The sequence below is a fragment of the Dipodomys merriami genome, unplaced genomic scaffold (assembly GCF_024711535.1).
Source record: "Dipodomys merriami isolate MVZ:Mamm:240054 unplaced genomic scaffold, mDipMer1.0.p SCAF_48, whole genome shotgun sequence".
NCBI classification, from domain to species: domain Eukaryota; kingdom Metazoa; phylum Chordata; class Mammalia; order Rodentia; family Heteromyidae; genus Dipodomys; species Dipodomys merriami.
The window spans coordinates 2,533,234-2,549,636 of NW_027206046.1; the positions used below are offsets into that span (position 1 = coordinate 2,533,234).

At 44.4% G+C, this 16,403-nt stretch overlaps 1 protein-coding gene across 4 annotated transcripts; it reads left to right on the forward strand.

Annotated features, from left to right (window-relative positions):
- The first annotated feature begins 951 nt into the window (after window positions 1-951).
- LOC138808891 (integrator complex subunit 14-like) lies at window positions 952-15,826 on the forward strand. 4 transcript variants are annotated; one of them, XM_069995139.1, is made up of 9 exons: window positions 952-1,050; window positions 3,726-4,009; window positions 6,612-6,719; window positions 9,048-9,203; window positions 10,922-11,040; window positions 11,507-11,649; window positions 12,095-12,288; window positions 13,150-13,197; window positions 13,619-15,826. In XM_069995139.1, the coding sequence occupies exons 2-7, from the start codon at window positions 3,788-3,790 to the stop codon at window positions 12,103-12,105; spliced, it is 759 nt and encodes a 252-aa protein (XP_069851240.1). In that variant the 5' UTR covers window positions 952-1,050; window positions 3,726-3,787; the 3' UTR covers window positions 12,106-12,288; window positions 13,150-13,197; window positions 13,619-15,826. The 4 variants fall into 4 exon arrangements, with proteins under 4 accessions (XP_069851240.1, XP_069851239.1, XP_069851243.1 ...); XM_069995138.1 differs by having other exon boundaries at window positions 13,150-15,826; XM_069995141.1 differs by lacking the exon at window positions 952-1,050 and adding an exon at window positions 1,136-1,328 and having other exon boundaries at window positions 13,150-15,826.
- The last annotated feature ends 577 nt before the right edge of the window (window positions 15,827-16,403 follow it).

Here is a 16,403-nt window from a genome sequence, read left to right on the forward strand (position 1 = left end):
CATTAAAGACCCAGTGCCGACATGCCAAAGAACCTATGCATTACACACATTTCTCAATGGCTTAATGAGTTTTCCATATGTTTCAAGGTAGGGTTTATTTCTTTTTAGTTAAATGAGATAATTCCTAGTCATATATTCCAAGTTTCATGGTTCCATTCTGCCTTTTTTTTCTTCAAAAATGCTCTGGAGATAAGGACCATTGCTAAAATATGTGTTAAAGCAAAGCAGATTTTTTTCTTCATGAATCAAAGCATTTTATGGGGGTGGTCCATGTGTGCATTATTGAAACCATATACAGCTATATTTGAAAAGATGATGCAGCTGACCATGGAGATGGTATGGAGATATGATTGGCTTAACTGTAGAATAACCCATTGGTGAGTGGGGGTGTGGCTGTTCATGTTCTATGGGAGCATGTGGAATGATTTATAAAACACCAAATAGATTCCAGCTAGCCAAATGCGGATCAGGATGATGTGGTACTCTGTAGTGAATTGTGAAAGAATAGGAAAAACATCTTCGATATCCAGATACATTTTCTGAATGGAGTTATGAGGGATTTCTCTGTCTGTCTGTCTGTCTGTTTGGTCGTGGAGCTTTAACTCATGTGGGCACTGTCTCTGAGCTCTTTTTTCCCAAGGCTAATACCCTCCTACTTTGAGTCACAGCTCCCCTTCCAATTTTCTGGTGCCCTGGGTCTTGTGTCACTAGATAAAATAAACTAGTGTCTAAGGCCTTCCAGAGGGCTTTGTGTTCCCAGGGCTGTGGGAGGAAGAGGGTGGGGCCTCTCCACCCCGCCCCTAACCCCGCCCCTACCCGCCCCGCGGAGAGGAGCTGGGGAGGACGCCTTCCCTAGTGGCCCAGCCGAGCCACAGCCCCGCCCCTCCCCGCCCAGCCTGAAGTCCCGCCCCTCCCGCCCCGGAAGCCGGGTCTGCTCTCCCGACGCCGATGGTGCTGGGCTCCTTGTGGTCCCGCGGCCCTTATAGTTCCGGTTGTGGCGCCCGGGCGGAAAGTTGAAGCGGACGGACTGTGGCCGGCGATGGGCTTGGGGTGAGTGGAGGCGGCGGCGGCCTGAGGGTCGCGTTTAATCGGTAGCAGGGATACAGGCGAAGGGTGAGGTGAGAAGAGCCGCGCAGGCCCAGCGCCCGGCCATCGCGGCCTCCGCGCGCCGGCTCTGGGGCGCCATTCCCTGGGTCCCTGCGCTCCGCGACCCGGGACTGCCGAGCGCTGTGTGAACAGCCCCGTTTCGCCCCGTTTTAGGCCCCTCTCTGCCCCGCTTTCCTCAGGAGGGACTTCCCGGTCTCGGATTCTTTTCGCTGATTTTAGAGGTTGGTGGTCGGTTGTTTGGGGGGGCGGGTGGGCACCTCCCGTCGCCGTCCGTATGGAAGCACATTTGCAGACAGACGTCTGCCCGGGAGAAGGCTGACAGGTAGCTGCGGCCTCCGCGGCGGCTGCGACACTCAGACGAGGCCCACGCTTTGAGGCTCGCCCCCTGAGGGGTTTGGTTTTGTTCTAGCGCTGGTTCTGGGGCCTTGAACTCAGGGCCTGAGCCCGTCCCTGAGCTCAAGGCTAGCGCCCTACCACTGGAGCCACACTTGCACATCCCGTGTTCTTTGGTAGGTTAATGGAGATTAAAAAAAAAAGAAAATCTCAAGGACTAGGATTCCTGGCAGGCCTGGCTTCGAACCACCATCTTCACCTCTCAGCCTCCTGATAAGATTACCAGCGTGAAAAAAAAAAAAAAAAGATTACCAGCATGAGCGGCTGATGCAGGCCTTAGCTGGAGGTTGTTCTGTAGAGCTGCTGAGACGCTTCAATCACTTTTCTTCAAGCATCCATCCAACACCGTGTTCTGTCACACACAGAGAACATGACTGAAGAGCGAAGCAGCAGGGCAGCAGGGCTGTTTAAAGCGGTGCTGCTACGACATTTTTAACAGGGTTATGTTGAACAAACAACTTTAATGAGGCAGAGATGAGGGAGACAAATTTAAATTTTTCTATCAAACTAGTTAAACATTTGGGACTTCTCAGGAGTGAATTTTTTTTTCTGGTTAACCTATTGATGTGGAAATCTGAACTCCTATTTGAAACATATCTATGTCTATTATGTGGTTTTAAAAAAAGAACCGCTTTTGCTGTTTAACCTGTGTTCCTAACCCCCTGTTTAAAACATTGTTGTCAGTCAGGTTTAATTCTAGTTACTTAGCAGGCTGAGACCTAGAGGATCACATCTCAAATCCAACCTAGATGGAATCCTAGAGATTCCCATCTTAGTACTGGCACACTCACAAAATTTAAAATAATCCTATGCACAAAAATAAAGAAATAACAAATACAGAGACCCACTAATGTGGATACAATTTGTTGATCCTTTGTTAAGAAACTATAGTGTGCTGGGCACCAGTAGCTCAAGCCTATAATCCTAGCTACTTAGGAGGCTGAGATCTGAAGAGTTCAAAGCCAGCCCAGGAGCCTGGCGCCGGTGGCTCACACTTGTAATCCTAACTACTCAGGAGGCTGAGATCTCATGATCAAGGTTCAAAGCTAGCCCAGGCAGGAAAGTCTGTGAGACTCATCTCCAATGAAGTACCAGAAAACCAGAAGAGTGGCTATGGCTCAAAGTGGTAGAACTCTAGGCTTAAGTGAAAAAGCTCAGGGACAGCGCCAGGCCCTGAATTCAAGCTCTACCACGGAAAGGAAAGGAAAGAAGGGCAAAGGGAAGGAAAGGAGAGAGAAACTGTAGTCTGTTGACACAATGAAATAGCATGTAGTTACAAATAAATGACCCAGCTAAAAAAAAAATACATAACTAAGAAAAGTGGGTTATAGGACTATATGTGTATACTTCGTACAACTCCATATTCACATTGCTTGTGTCCTATACAATTGTGGAAGACTTTAGGTAGATGTAAAAACATTATACAAGGTTAATGTTCACTGTTTGTTTTTTGGAATTCATTTCAAAATGTTTAACAATAGCCAGACTGCTTGCTGGTACAATGCCCAAGCACGGATGTGTGAAATTGTAAAATTCAAATTATAAGGGAGCTGTTGGAAACTTAGAACATAGTGGTTCACAAGAGCCAAATTACATTTTATTTATATATTTATTTAATTTTACTTTGAGGCTGCTATTGGGGCTTGTATTCAGGGCTTCATGCTTTCCCTCAACTTGCTGGTTCATGACTGATGAGCAGACTGGCTCCAAAATGAAAGCCTCTGACCTTAGCTTCCTGAGTATCTAGTATTACAGGCCACCAGCATTAAGCTATAGTGTGTGTGTGTGTGTGTGTGTGTGTGTGTGTGTGTGTGTGTGTGTGTGTGTGTGTGTGTGTGTGTGTGTGTGTGTATCTCTCTCTCTTCCCCCCTCTATATATGTATATATACATAAATGTATATATGTAAGTATATATGTATATTTATATAAATAAATACATATTTTATATAAAAATTGAAAGTTGGAAGTAAGGCCTACCTTTAATGCTTTTTCCCACTGGTAATAAGGTAGCCCTTGATTCACAGGTGTAGATAGTGTGTTTTGAGTGTGTCTGGGAGTGGTCTTCCCAGTGAATTAGGCTGCTGTCTTCTGTCTTCTTTCTCCCAGAATTCTCTGCAGATTGACCTATATAGGGGTCACCTTGCCTTATTTCTGGAAAATTGGTTACAGTTATGGTGAAAAGATACTGCTTTCCTTCTGTGACACTTCTTTTTTTTTCCCCACAGCATTTCACTATTTGTAGCTTGTTGTCTGCATTCTGACTGGGCTCGCTTGGATTCTGTTCACCATGCCAACAGTGGTGGTGATGGACGTGTCCCTCTCCATGACTCGGCCTGTGTCAATCGAGGGGTCTGAGGAATACCAGCGGAAGCACCTTGCAGCCCATGGGTTGACAATGCTGTTTGAGCACATGGCCACAAACTACAAGCTTGAATTCACAGCATTAGTGGTTTTCTCATCGCTTTGGGAGCTGATGGTCCCCTTCACAAGAGATTATAACACCCTGCAGGTACAAAAAGGAATAAAGACCCAAGTTGATTGGAAAGAAAGCAGTATGATAATAGTGTACTGATTTTAGACCTTAGAATTATTTAATACTAAATATACAGGCACTTAACATGCACAGCTATAAAGCATAATGCATAACCAATAGGTCCTAGGCCTTTCTTTTGTAAAGCTATGAGGTAGAGAAAGAGGTCATGGGGGCTGCGAAGGTGGCTCACTGGTAAAGTGCTTGCCTCACATTCATGAGGCCCTGGGTTCGATTCCTCAGCACCACATAAGCAGAGAAAGGTCATGTCCATTTTCTGGAATTCTTAGGAAAGGTGAAGATTTCAGCATACCATGCTTCAGTCCCTAAATTCAACATTTTTTGCCATTCTGCTGTTTTCTACTTTCTCATACAATTTTAAGGTAATGAAAAATAGCCCTTATTAAAAGATACACACACACACACAATTTCTTCTAGAAAGTTCAGAATGATGCTTAGATATTATTGATGCCAAGATATTATTTTTTATCTTTTTCTTCCTTTTTTCCATCCTGGGGCTTGAATTCAGGACCTGGGCGTTATCCTTGAAATTTTTGCTCAAGGTTGGCACTCTACCACTTGAGCCATAGCTCCACTTCCAACTTTTTTGCTGGTTGATTGAGATAAGAGTCTCATGGACTTTCCTGCCCAAGGTGGTGTCAAATGTCGTTAGATCTCAGCCTCCTGAGTAGCTAGGATTACAGGAATGAGCTACTAGTACCCAGCTCAATGTTGTCATTTTAAAATCTTAATAGGTATTGTCTTTCAAAGATATTTTTCTGAGATAAGCCAGATGTCTTTTTTTTTTTTCAAATTCTTTATTGTGATTAAGTGATTACATAATTTTCCAAATTTCACTGTATTTCGAGATAGTGATGCTTAGTTAAAATCACAAACACATTCTAATTTCATGGGGCAAGTTGTCTGTCATGATCTATAATATTTATGAGTTCTATGAGCTAGCCAGATGTCTTTAAACCATTAATATCTCCTATAGTTCTTAGCACAGTGTCTTGGCCAGTGAGTAGACAATAAGTGTTTCTGAAATTAAACTGAGCAATTAAATAATTGTTGGGCAATTTGGAAATGCAGGATTAATGCAGTTTGAATTCTTAGTAATTTTTTTGTTGTTGTCTGTCGTGGGCCTTGAACTCTGGGCCTGAGCACTGTTCCTCAGTTCTTCAGCTCAAGGCTAGTGCTCTACCACTTGAGCTACAGCGCCACTTCTGGTTTTCTGGTGGTTTATTGGAGATAAGAGTTTCATGGACTTTCCTGCCCCTGCTGGCTTTGAACCGCAATCCTCAGATCTCAGCCTCCTGAGTAGCTAGGATTGCAGGCATGAGCCACTGGCGCCCGGCTGAATTCTTACTAATTTTTATTAAAGCTTTCCTTTTATTATCTTGCATCTTTATGAGACTTAAAAATTTTTTTAATCGTACTGTACTGGTGGACTCTTTTGGTGTTACTGAGTCTTGAATTCAGGACCTCATGCTTGGAAGGTAGATGCTCTACCACATGAGTCATACTTCCAACCCTTTTTTGTACTGGGTATTTTCAGATTATAGTCTCAGTTTATGCCCTGGATGGTTTGGGCTTTGATCCTTCCACTTGTGCTTCCCCATGTCAGTGGGGATAACAGGTGTGTGCTACCACACGTAGTCTTTGGTTGAAGTAGAGTCTTGTGAATTTTCTCCCCGGGCCAGCCTCTTAACAGCAATTTCCCAATCTCTGCCTCTCAAAAAGTTAGGATTACAGGCGTAAGCCACCCCACTCTGCTTGTACTGGTTTTCTTATAAGTTATTTAGCTAAAGATTTTTTTGGTGTTTAGCAGTTCTAAAATTTAGAGAATTGCAATGTAATGAATGAGGTGTAAGAGGTAAAAGCAGAAGCTCTGGAGTCAGGCCACTTCTTAAAAATTTCCTCATTTAGGGCTGGGAAGGTGTCTCAGTGGTAGAGCGCATGCCTTGCATGCCAGAGGCCCTGGGTTCGCTTCCTCAGCACCACGTAAGCAAAAGAAAAAAAAGCTGAAAGTGGCACTGTGGCTCAAGTGGTAGAGCGTTAGCCTTGAGCTGAAGAGCTGAGGGACAGCGCCCAGGCCCAGAGTTCAGGCCCTATGATCGGGCCCCCCCCCCAAAAAAATTCCTCATTTAAAAGTAGGGTGAACAATGGTAGGATGATTAAATCCATGTAAAGTGCAGAGAATGTGTTTAGCAGATTATGGTTAATGGTCCATACATTTTGGTCATTACTTAAAGCTTATTTCATTGTCCATTACAGTTGAGGAAGTCTGTTTTGCTGTGTGTGTGTGTGTGTGTGTGTGTGTGTGTGTGTGTGTGTGTGTGTGTGTGTGTGTGTGTGTGTGTGTGTGTGTGTGTGTGTGTGTGTGTGTGTGTGTGTGTGTGTGTGTGTGTGTGTGTGTGTGTGTGTGTGTGTGTGTGTGTGTGTGTTTTCTGGAACCTATGCTTTGGGGCTTACAGAAACTCAGTGTTTGCTGTATGATACTCAGACTTCGTACAGTTTATATTGTTTCTAATAACAAAACAGCAGAGAATAATGAGCAATTTTTTTCTCGCCCAATAAGGAAGCACTGAGTAACATGGACGATTACGACAAGACATGCCTAGAGTCCGCACTGGTTGGTGTCTGTAACATTGTTCAGCAAGAATGGGGCGGTGCGATCCCTTGCCAGGTAATGCTTAGTTTTTTTTCAATGTCCTTAGTTAATATCATTAACGAGCCAGGCACTAGTGGCTCACACCTGTAACCCTAGCTACTAAGGAGGCTGAAATCCAAGGATTGCTGGTCAAAGCCAGCCCAGGCAGGAAAGTATATGAGCCTCTTATCTCCAATTAACCCAAAAAGAAAAAAAAAAAAGTAGAGTTATGACTCAAGTGGTAGAGTGCTAGCCTTGAGCCAAAAAAGCTCAGGGACAATGCACAGGGTCTGAGTTCAAGCTCCAGGACTGGCACCAGCAAGAAAGAAAAAAGGAAGAGAAAATATAGACCCCCCAAACTGGCCTGTAAATCTTAGGTATTCAAGAGGCTGAGATCTGAGGATCTCAGTTTGAAGCTAGCTGAGGCTAGAAAGTCCGTGAGACACTTGTCTCCAGTTAAGTAGCAAAAAGCCAGATGTGGAGCTGTGGCTCAAGTGATGGAGCACTAGCCTTGAATGAAAAAGCTAAAAACGGGCTAGGGAATGTGGTTTAGTGGAAGAGTGTTTGCCTAGGCTGCATGAAGCCCTGGGGACGATTCCTCAATACCACATCAACAGAAAAAGCCAGAAGTGGTGCTGTGGCTCAAGTGGTAGAGTGCTAGCCTTGAGCACAGAGAGACTCAGGGACAACACCCAGACCCTGAGGTTAAGCTACTAGGAGTGCATGTACACATGCATGAGCACATGTGCAAAACATACAAATCATTAACCACTGTAGTGTTGATTTTCCTCAGGCTCTAACCGCCTACGTTATAACTCCACAAACTACATTTTACACTATTTGTACAGTTTTTAAAGAAGGCATTAAATCACTGTAATCGTATGACACGAATTTAAGTCATACTAATGTGTTCAGAAAGCAGACCTATGCGTCGAGGAAAGTATTTTCCTGGTAAATTGATGTACTGAAAATTTATATTGTTTATAGAAAGACAAAAGGCTCACAGTAGAATTTATAACTATTCACTGAAGGACGGATTATAATTTTGTGTGGTAGAATTGTAAACACGGAACAATAGTGTCTATTCTTCATTATCTCAGTGTAGCAGTTATTCAGCAAATTTCTAACCATCTCAACTGAGTTGTCTAAAAAGTGAAGAGTATCATAAAGACTTGCTCTTGTGGGACACCAGTGGCTCACGCCTGTAATCCTAGCTACTCAGAAGACTGGATTTGCGGATCTCCATTGAAAGCCAACCCAGGCAGGAAAGATGAAACTCTCATCTCCAGTTAAACACTAAAAAGTTGGTAGTAGAATTGTGGGCCAAATGGGAGAGTGCTAGCCTTGAGCAGAAAAAGCTAAGGGACAGTACCCAGGCCCTGTGTTCAAGCTCTAGTACCTGCATTTTTGTCTTAAATGCATAAATTCAAAATACATGATTTGGTCTTGTCTATGAGGATGGATGTTAAGGAGAGCAGAGAGAGAGAGAAAGAATGGTGGACACAAACAGTCATAATATTCAATGTACATATTGAAACTGGGACTAGAAAACTTCAGATGGATAAGTTTGGAGTACATAGAAAAATGATAGAAAGGTTGACACTGATCAAAGTGTATTCTACATATCAGTTGACGTTGAATTAAAACTCTGTGGTATAACTAGTTAAAGATAATTTTAGCTGTGGGCCAGTGGCTCACATGTATAATCCAAGTTACTTAGAAGGCTGAGATCTGAGGATCCAGGTTCAAAGTCAGCCCAGCAAGAAAGTCTATGAGGCTCTTATCTCTAATTAACCATCAGAAAACCAGAAGTGCAATTGTGACTCAAAGTGGTAGAGTGCTAGCCTTGAGCAAAAAGAGCTCAGGGATAGCACCCAGGCCCTGAGTTCAAGTACCATGACTGACAAGAGAAAATAAAGACAATTAAAAAAAATAAGCCAGGCATCAGGGGCTCATGCTTTTAATCCTACCTACTCAAGAGGCAGAGATCTGAAGCTCATGGTTTGATGCTAGCCTGGGCAGGAAAGTCTGTGAGACTTTTATCTCCATCTAACCAGTAAAAAGGCAAAAGTAGAGGTGTGGCTCTAGTGGAAGAACACCAGTCTTGAGCAAAATAGTTCACAAATAGAGCCCAGGCCCTGAGTTCAAGCCCCAAGACCGGCACATAAACAAACAAATAAATCACACAGTTTGCTAGATTTTCACAAATGGAAGCATGTATGTATATATATCCTTACTACAAGTAAGACCTAGACCATACCCATCACCCCACAAAGCTCCCTGCACATTCCTGTGGCAGTGAAAGCAAACCTGGGTGGAGCTGTTGGGCATGTGGCTTAATGGATACTTGTCCTCTGCACACAGGTCGTTCTGGTGACGGACAGCTGTCTCGGCATTGGTAGAGGGTCCCTGAGACATTCCCTAGCGACACACAATCAAAGGAGCGACAGCAACAGGTTCCCGCTGCCTTTCCCTTTCCCGTCTAAGATATACATCATGGGCATGGCAAACCTGGAAGAGGTAATGCCTTCTGCTAACTGCTTTTTAGATGGGTTAGGTAAATCCCAGGGCTCGGTTTATTTTTCAGTATATTCAATGAACACTCTTGCGTACGGTATAACCTTTAGCTTTGAAAAGACTTGATTTCACATGCTCTTTGACATAACAACACTCACCTCTCCGAGAGTATAGCTGGAGATGCCCATTCTGCTGATGACCATGAAGGGTTGAGATGGTCTTTTTTTTCTGTCCATTCCTCCAGAAATGTTGACAGAGGTATACTTTAGGTTTTTTCTGTTTTGGGGAGGAGGGTTTGGAACGGGGGAACATAGGTCTTTTTGTTTGTTTGTTGAGGTGCTGGTATTGGGGCTTAAAATCAAAGCCTGGATGCTGTCCCTGAGCTTTTTGCTCAAGACTAGCACTCTACCATTTTGAGCCACAGCTCCACTTCTAGCTTTTTTGGTAGTTTAGTGGAGCTGAAGATCTCACAGATTTTACTACTCAGGCTTGGCTTCAAACTGCCATCCTCACCTCAAACTGCCATCCTCAGCTCTCAACCTCCTGAGTAGCTAGGATTACAGGCATGAGCCACCAGCACCTGGCTTCTGATGTGTTTTATTAAATACTTCCTGCTTTTCCATTGAGTCAGGAATTATTTCACTTTACCTCAGTTTTTCTCTCTATAAAATGCTGATAATTGATGGCTCTTGCCAAACCATGTCAGGAACAGGTTGTAGGGAAGATGCTGTATGGCTACTAACTGTGGTCTCCTGAGAATCTGCAGAACTACGTATGAATAAAGTACCTCTTGTAACCTTGAGGCAGATTGCAGTAGTTGAGGTAAGAAGGTCCATGAGACTCAGTATCTCCACTAAACTACAAAAAAATCTGGAAGTGGAGTTGTGGCTCAAGTGGTAGAGTGCTAGCCTTGAGCAAAAAGCTCAAGGACAACACCTAGGCTCTGGAATTGAGCCCAGGAACTGGTACACACACAGAACAATTGTTGTGTTCCTTCCTTCTTTATTTGTATTTTTTTTGGGGGGGTGGGGGTGCGGTCGTGGGGCCTAAACTCTGGGCCTGGGCGCTGTCCCTCAGCTCTTCAGCTCAAGGCTAGCACTCTACCACTTGAGCCACAGCACCACTTCCGGCTTTTTTCTTTTTGCTTATGTGGTGCTGAGGAATCGAACCCAGGGCCTCATGCATGCAAGGCAATCGCTCTACCACTGAGCCACCTTCCCAGCCCCTGTAGTTACTTCCTTCTGATATTGACTGTTAAGAAAATCATCTCACGGACTCAACACCCGTAATCCTAGCTACTCAGGAGGCTGAGATCTGAAGATCATGGTTCAAAGCCAGCCTGGGCAGGAAAGTCCATGAGACTCTTATCTACCAAAACTCCCAAAAAAGCTGCAAGTGGAGCTGTGGCTCCACTTGAGACTTGAGACTCTTATCTCCAATTAACAACTCAAAAAAACTGCAAGTAGCTCTAGGCTGAAGTGGTAGAGCACTAGCTTTGAATACATAGAGGCTCAGGGACAGCATTCAAGCCCTGAGTTAAAGCCCTGCAACTGACAAAAAAAAAAGTATAAGGCCTTGAGTTTAAGCCCCAGTACCAGAACCAAAAGAACAAACAAACAAACCGTTTATTGCCCATTTTGTTACAGTGGCTGTGGCCTTGGTGTGCTGGTAGTGATGTGGTGATTTGTTCTACTTTAAAGGTGTCCTCTCTTGCTTTGTAGCTTCAGAGCACCGATTTCCTGGAATGCCTTGAACGTCTCATAGACCTCAACAATGGTGAAGGGCAAATTTTTACTATTGATGGCCCCCTGTGCTTGAAAAACGTGCAGTCTATGTTTGGGTGAGTATATGCCTTAAAGTTGTTTTTTGAGGGGTCGGGGGTGGGGGCTTCTTTACAATCTGATATTATCATTTGACAACCAAGAAGAACAGTTACTGTATTATTTCTTCAGTCTAACGTTCTCCCAACTGAGCTATTTCGGCGACCTCTCAGTTACTGTATTATTTCTAACAGTGTGAGTCCATTTTCCCACAGTTGCCCGTTTCTCAGGTAAAATAAGGTGGTCATGCTTTAAAAAGACTCAGCTGTTCCCAAGTTTAACTTGCTATGGGGTTTCTCTCTCAATTGAAATTTCCTCTGTAAAAACATCAAAATGTTTTCCGTTTCACAAGTAGATTTAGTTTTGGAATCAGTGCGAAGGTTTAACCACCTTTACATCTTGAAATGTTACTTTCATGTGTACAGTCCTTTTATGTGTACCACATGTGAACTCTTCCTCCCTTAACAAGTCATGATCATCTTCTAGAAAGCTGATAGACCTGGCATATTCGCCTTTCCATGCTGTGCTCAAGTGTGGCCACCTGACCGCTGACGTCCAGGTCTTCCCCAGGCCAGAGCCATTCATTGTAGATGAAGAAATCGATCCTATCCCAAAAGTCATTAAGACAGGTAATGCATGAAAAATTCCCTCCTGGCCTTCCTCTTTTCTCTGCCCTCTTTTCACTTGAGACTTACTTTCTCCCCATCTAGGAGGGTTGGAAAGAATCTTGTATTCTCACAGGGAGGTGCTAGTGTCATCAGCCCTTGATTTTTTTTTCTTTTTTGCTGGTCCTGGGGGCTTGAACTCAGGGCCTGGGCATTGTCCCTGAGCCTCTTTTGCTCAAGGCTAGCCCTCTACCACTTGAGCCACAGCACCACTTCAGACTTTTTCTGTTTATGTGATACTGAGGAATCAAACCCAGGGCTTCATGCAGTCCAGAGGAGAACCTTCTTAGGTGATTTGTCTATACTGAGATAATGTTTTCTGCATAGTTTTCAATCCACTCTATCACAATTACTCATTTGGAAGTGTTCTCATTTCCATCATTTTTTCTGATTCTTTTACCCACCTTAGTGTGCCAATGAGTCAGGCCTGACCCTGAATGTGCCACGCAATATATGGAGCCCGGAGGCAGGCCTGCTGGACATGCTGGTGATGAACCTGGTCCCTGCCTACCAGAAAGGCAATCTCTTCTATGTTGGAAACTACCTCCACAATTATAGACTGTGGGGGACAATGCAGCAAGTGCTGGATATTGTGTTTAAAAAGTGAGTGTTCCCCCTTCCTTCGCATCTTGGTCTGTTCAGCCCCTCCTTGCTGAGTTGTGGAATACTTGGCACCCCTCTGAACCTGTTGATTTCATGGGGGTCTTCTCACAGGAGCTTGGCATGAGACAAAGAAGTGCACCCCCTGCCTACTTTCTTAGTATGGTCTGCCCAGTACATTTCCCAGAAAAGCTACTGGAACCTCAGAAGCTTGCTTACTGAGGGGCTAGGATTACAGGCATGTGCCAGAGGCACCCAACTTCTGCCCTCACCTAGGTGAGGTTCTAGGAAATCACATTTCCCATGAGTAAATAAGGTTTCATTGGGAATTGGATGTCTGTGAATAATGTAGACCCAGGAAAGGCTAGGTGTGGGAAGACGGGTGAACTGGAGGCTGAATCACCTCAGAGACCTCAGGGAGGGATTATGTTGGCTTTACATATTTATAACTCCTGAAGCTTTTATGATTTTGTGTGTGTGCCAGTCCTGCAACCTGAACTCAGGGCCTGATTGCTGTTTCTTTGGTGCTCAGAGATACCACTATAGCATTTGAACCATAGGTGCTATTCTGGTCTTCAAAAATTAGTTTCTTTAGACTTTTACTGACTAATGTCTGATCAGACTGTGCACCTGAGATCTCATGTTCCTGATGAGCTAGAATTTGAGGTATTAGCCACTGGCACATTTTCCTTGGACCAAATGCGTATACCTCTCATAGAAGAATTTTCACTTAACTGTATAGACATATCTCACTTGTTTATGTGTCAGATTCCATTCCCATCTGGGAATGAGCCCATCCCATATGTGTCCTGTGTGGGCAGAAAAGGAGAAGCTGAGAGGTGACTTCCTCCTGTGCTCCCATAGGTACAGATTCCCGGGCCGTAACTCCGAGGAAGATGAACAAGTAAAGAAGTAAGTGGACTGTGGCACATCGAAAAGGCCCCTTCTTGTAAAATGGTATCTTTGAGGCTTCTGAATCCAACTAAAGATTTCTCCTTTGCACACCACTTGTGCTTTCCACTAGGGGCAGAGGCTTGGGATTGGAGTGGTGGCAGAGAACACAGTTGTGGTGTGGTTGTGGACTCTCAGGGATGACAGGGAGGGCTGTGTACAAAATCAGTTCCTTCTTGTTACCTATCCCAGTGAGAATATTGGAGAATTATCTTTCAGAAGCTTCTAGTCGTGGCTCGTAAAGATCACTCTGCGTGCAGAAATCTCCTCCTGCTTCCCAACATGCAAGTGTTCATATAGCAGTCCTTGCAGAAAGGGGCTATTGGAGGCCCAGGATAGAGAGGGCAGGCACTCACTCTTCCTGTCACCAATCTGCCCACAGCACCCTTTGTTCCATCTTCACCATGTGGATGGACTGCTATCCTGCAGATTTCCGAGAGCCCCAGAACCGACACCCAGTGAAAGAACTTACCCACTATGCCATGCTCCACATGCCCTCCTCGGACCTGGTCCTCCACCTCCACATTCTTCTCGATGAGCTGGAGGAGACCGGGAAGAAAGAGACCAAGAAAGAGAGGAAGAAGTCCCTGTGTGGTCACCTCAGAGCTTGTGAGTAGGGATGGCACCTGGGCCTCTAGGGATGAGCCTAATTGCCTGGTTTGTTTTCTTATACATTCTGATGTCCCAGACACATGAGTCCTGAGTAAAGGCAGAAGAGTGACCTGGAGCTGTCCAACAACACTTACTGGCTATGAAGGGAACTGTTACTGCACTGTGAGTGGCAAGGAGCCTAACCCATGCCTGCATGGGGTGATCAGGCCATTACTAAAGTTCTAGGACATGGCAAACCAGATGTTCTTGAAAGTTGTTCTGTCTATTGAGACAAATGCCAGGCTAAATGTTCTGTCTGTGGGACTTTCTTCCATTAGTGAATTCATGTCTGTACGCACCCCCATTTTGCTCTGTGCAAATATGTAAGGACATTTCACCTCAAAATACCACCAAAACGTTACTTTGGGGGAAAACTGTTTGACAATATACAAAGGAAATAGGTAAAAGCCATCATCAATAGAAGACAGAAGACTTAGCCAGAGGGACAAAGACATGCCAGGTGTCCTGGCCCATCTCAATAATTGTAGCTTCAAGAATGCCCTATACTTCCTCAAGGTTCAAATCAGCCCTTGTTGACAACTCTGAAAGACTTATCCAATGAGCCAGCAAAAGTCAGGAACTCATAGCATGGCTCAAGTTACATGTTTAAGCATTGAACAAAAAATAAGCAAGAGCTCAAGGCCGTGAGTTCAAATTCCACTACTGGCACAAAAGATGAAACATGTAGACATGAAATGTGGGCAATGGTAGCTTTAAACCATGGAAACAAAAACATGCAAATGGGAATATTACATATATAAGCAATAAGGCCAGACTTTTAAACAATTGGTGAGTAGGTATGGGCCTGTTTATGTTCTATGGGAGCATGTGGAATAATTTATGAAACACCCAATAGATTCCAGGTAGCCAAATGTGGATCAGGATGAGGTGGTACTATGTAGGGAATCATGGAAGAATAGGATATACATCTAAGATATCCATATACATTTTTCTAAATGGAGTTGTCAGGGATTTCTCAGTCTTCCTGTCTTTCTTTCTGTGTTTGTCTGTCTCTGTCTCTATTTCTGTCTGTCTCTGTCTGTTTCTGTCTCTCTCTCTGTCTCTCTGGTTTTTTTTTCTGTCTGTCTCTGTCTCTGTCTCTCCCTTTTCCTCTCTCCGTTTGGTTGTGGAGTTTGAACTCATGCTGTGGGCACTGTCTCTGAGCTCTTTTCTGCACAAGGCTAATGCGCTTCCACTTACAGTCACGGCTCCCCTTCCATTTTTTGGTGCTTAATTGGAGAGAAGAGTCTCATGGACTTTCCCGCTTGATCTGGCTTTGAACCATGATCCTCGGATTTAGCCTCCTGACTAGCTAGCAGTACAGGCGAGATCCACAGCATCCAGTCAGGAATCTTTTTTAAACCTGATTTTCTAAGAAATCACATAAATGTTTCATAGCAAAGGTTTGAAGCCTGCCTTCAATGTGACAAGAAAAGAATTTTGTCAGCCTGAGACAATTGAAGATCCTGGAGTATTGTTTGTTGTTGTTTGAGTCTAGAACCCAGACATATACAAGCTACTGAAGTACTACACAATTAGCTTTACAATCTGAGTCTAGGGATTCAAGTTTATATAAAATGTGAGCTCTCCATCATGCATACCTCTGAGATATGGTACATGACTTCTGCATTTCTACTGGTGTTTCAAGAACTATTTATATAATTGTTGTTTTGTAAATCTGGTGGTAGAGCTGCACACTTCTAATCAATCAGAGCTACTGGGAAGACAGACATGAGGAACTTGAAATTGAATGCCAGCCGGAGGCCAAAACTCAACAGTTGGTCTGAAAAATAATTGTAAACAAAGAACCCAGGGCAAGGCCCAAGTCCCAGAATACATTGCTTACTAAAACATTTTTGGGCAAAATGCTTATAGAACATTGATTATCAATATATAAATATATAGTTGTGTGTACATATACATTAAAAATTGATTAATATATTTGAGTGTGTGTGAGTGTGTGTGTGTGTATCTATAAAGTGAACATAAGGAAATTCAGCAAACTGTGTATGAAAAAGGCGCTGTGAGCTGGCCACCTGAGGCACAGGCCTGTGATCTTTGTGATTTAGGAATCTGGGTTCTGAGTTTCAGGGACTCTTAACCCCAGGGCCTTAGATTTTGAGACAAGACCTGAGCCCCTCTGGAGCAGCACATGGACATGCGCATTGGGAGGACAGCTGGTGCGCATGCTCAGACTGGCAATGCAGCTCCTGCGGGTCCGCCATTGCAGCTTCTAGGAGAGACAGGGGTCTGGAGCAGAGAAGTTGGCGCTGAGGTCCTGTCCAGGGAGAAGCGATGAGGAAGGGCAGCCGTGGGGAAGGGAGGCCTGTCAGGAAGCCCCGCAAGGCCTTGTGTGCAGCGGGAACTTGTGGACGTCCTTTCTGGGGCTCGGGCCTGGCTGTGCCGCCCCGTGCGGCCTCCGCGGTCTTTGGGCGCCTGGCTCCGCCATGGTTGCTGTCAGGCCGGGCAGCGCATCCTCCCGTGCCATGCCCGGCGTGGAGCCTGCAGGACGGCCA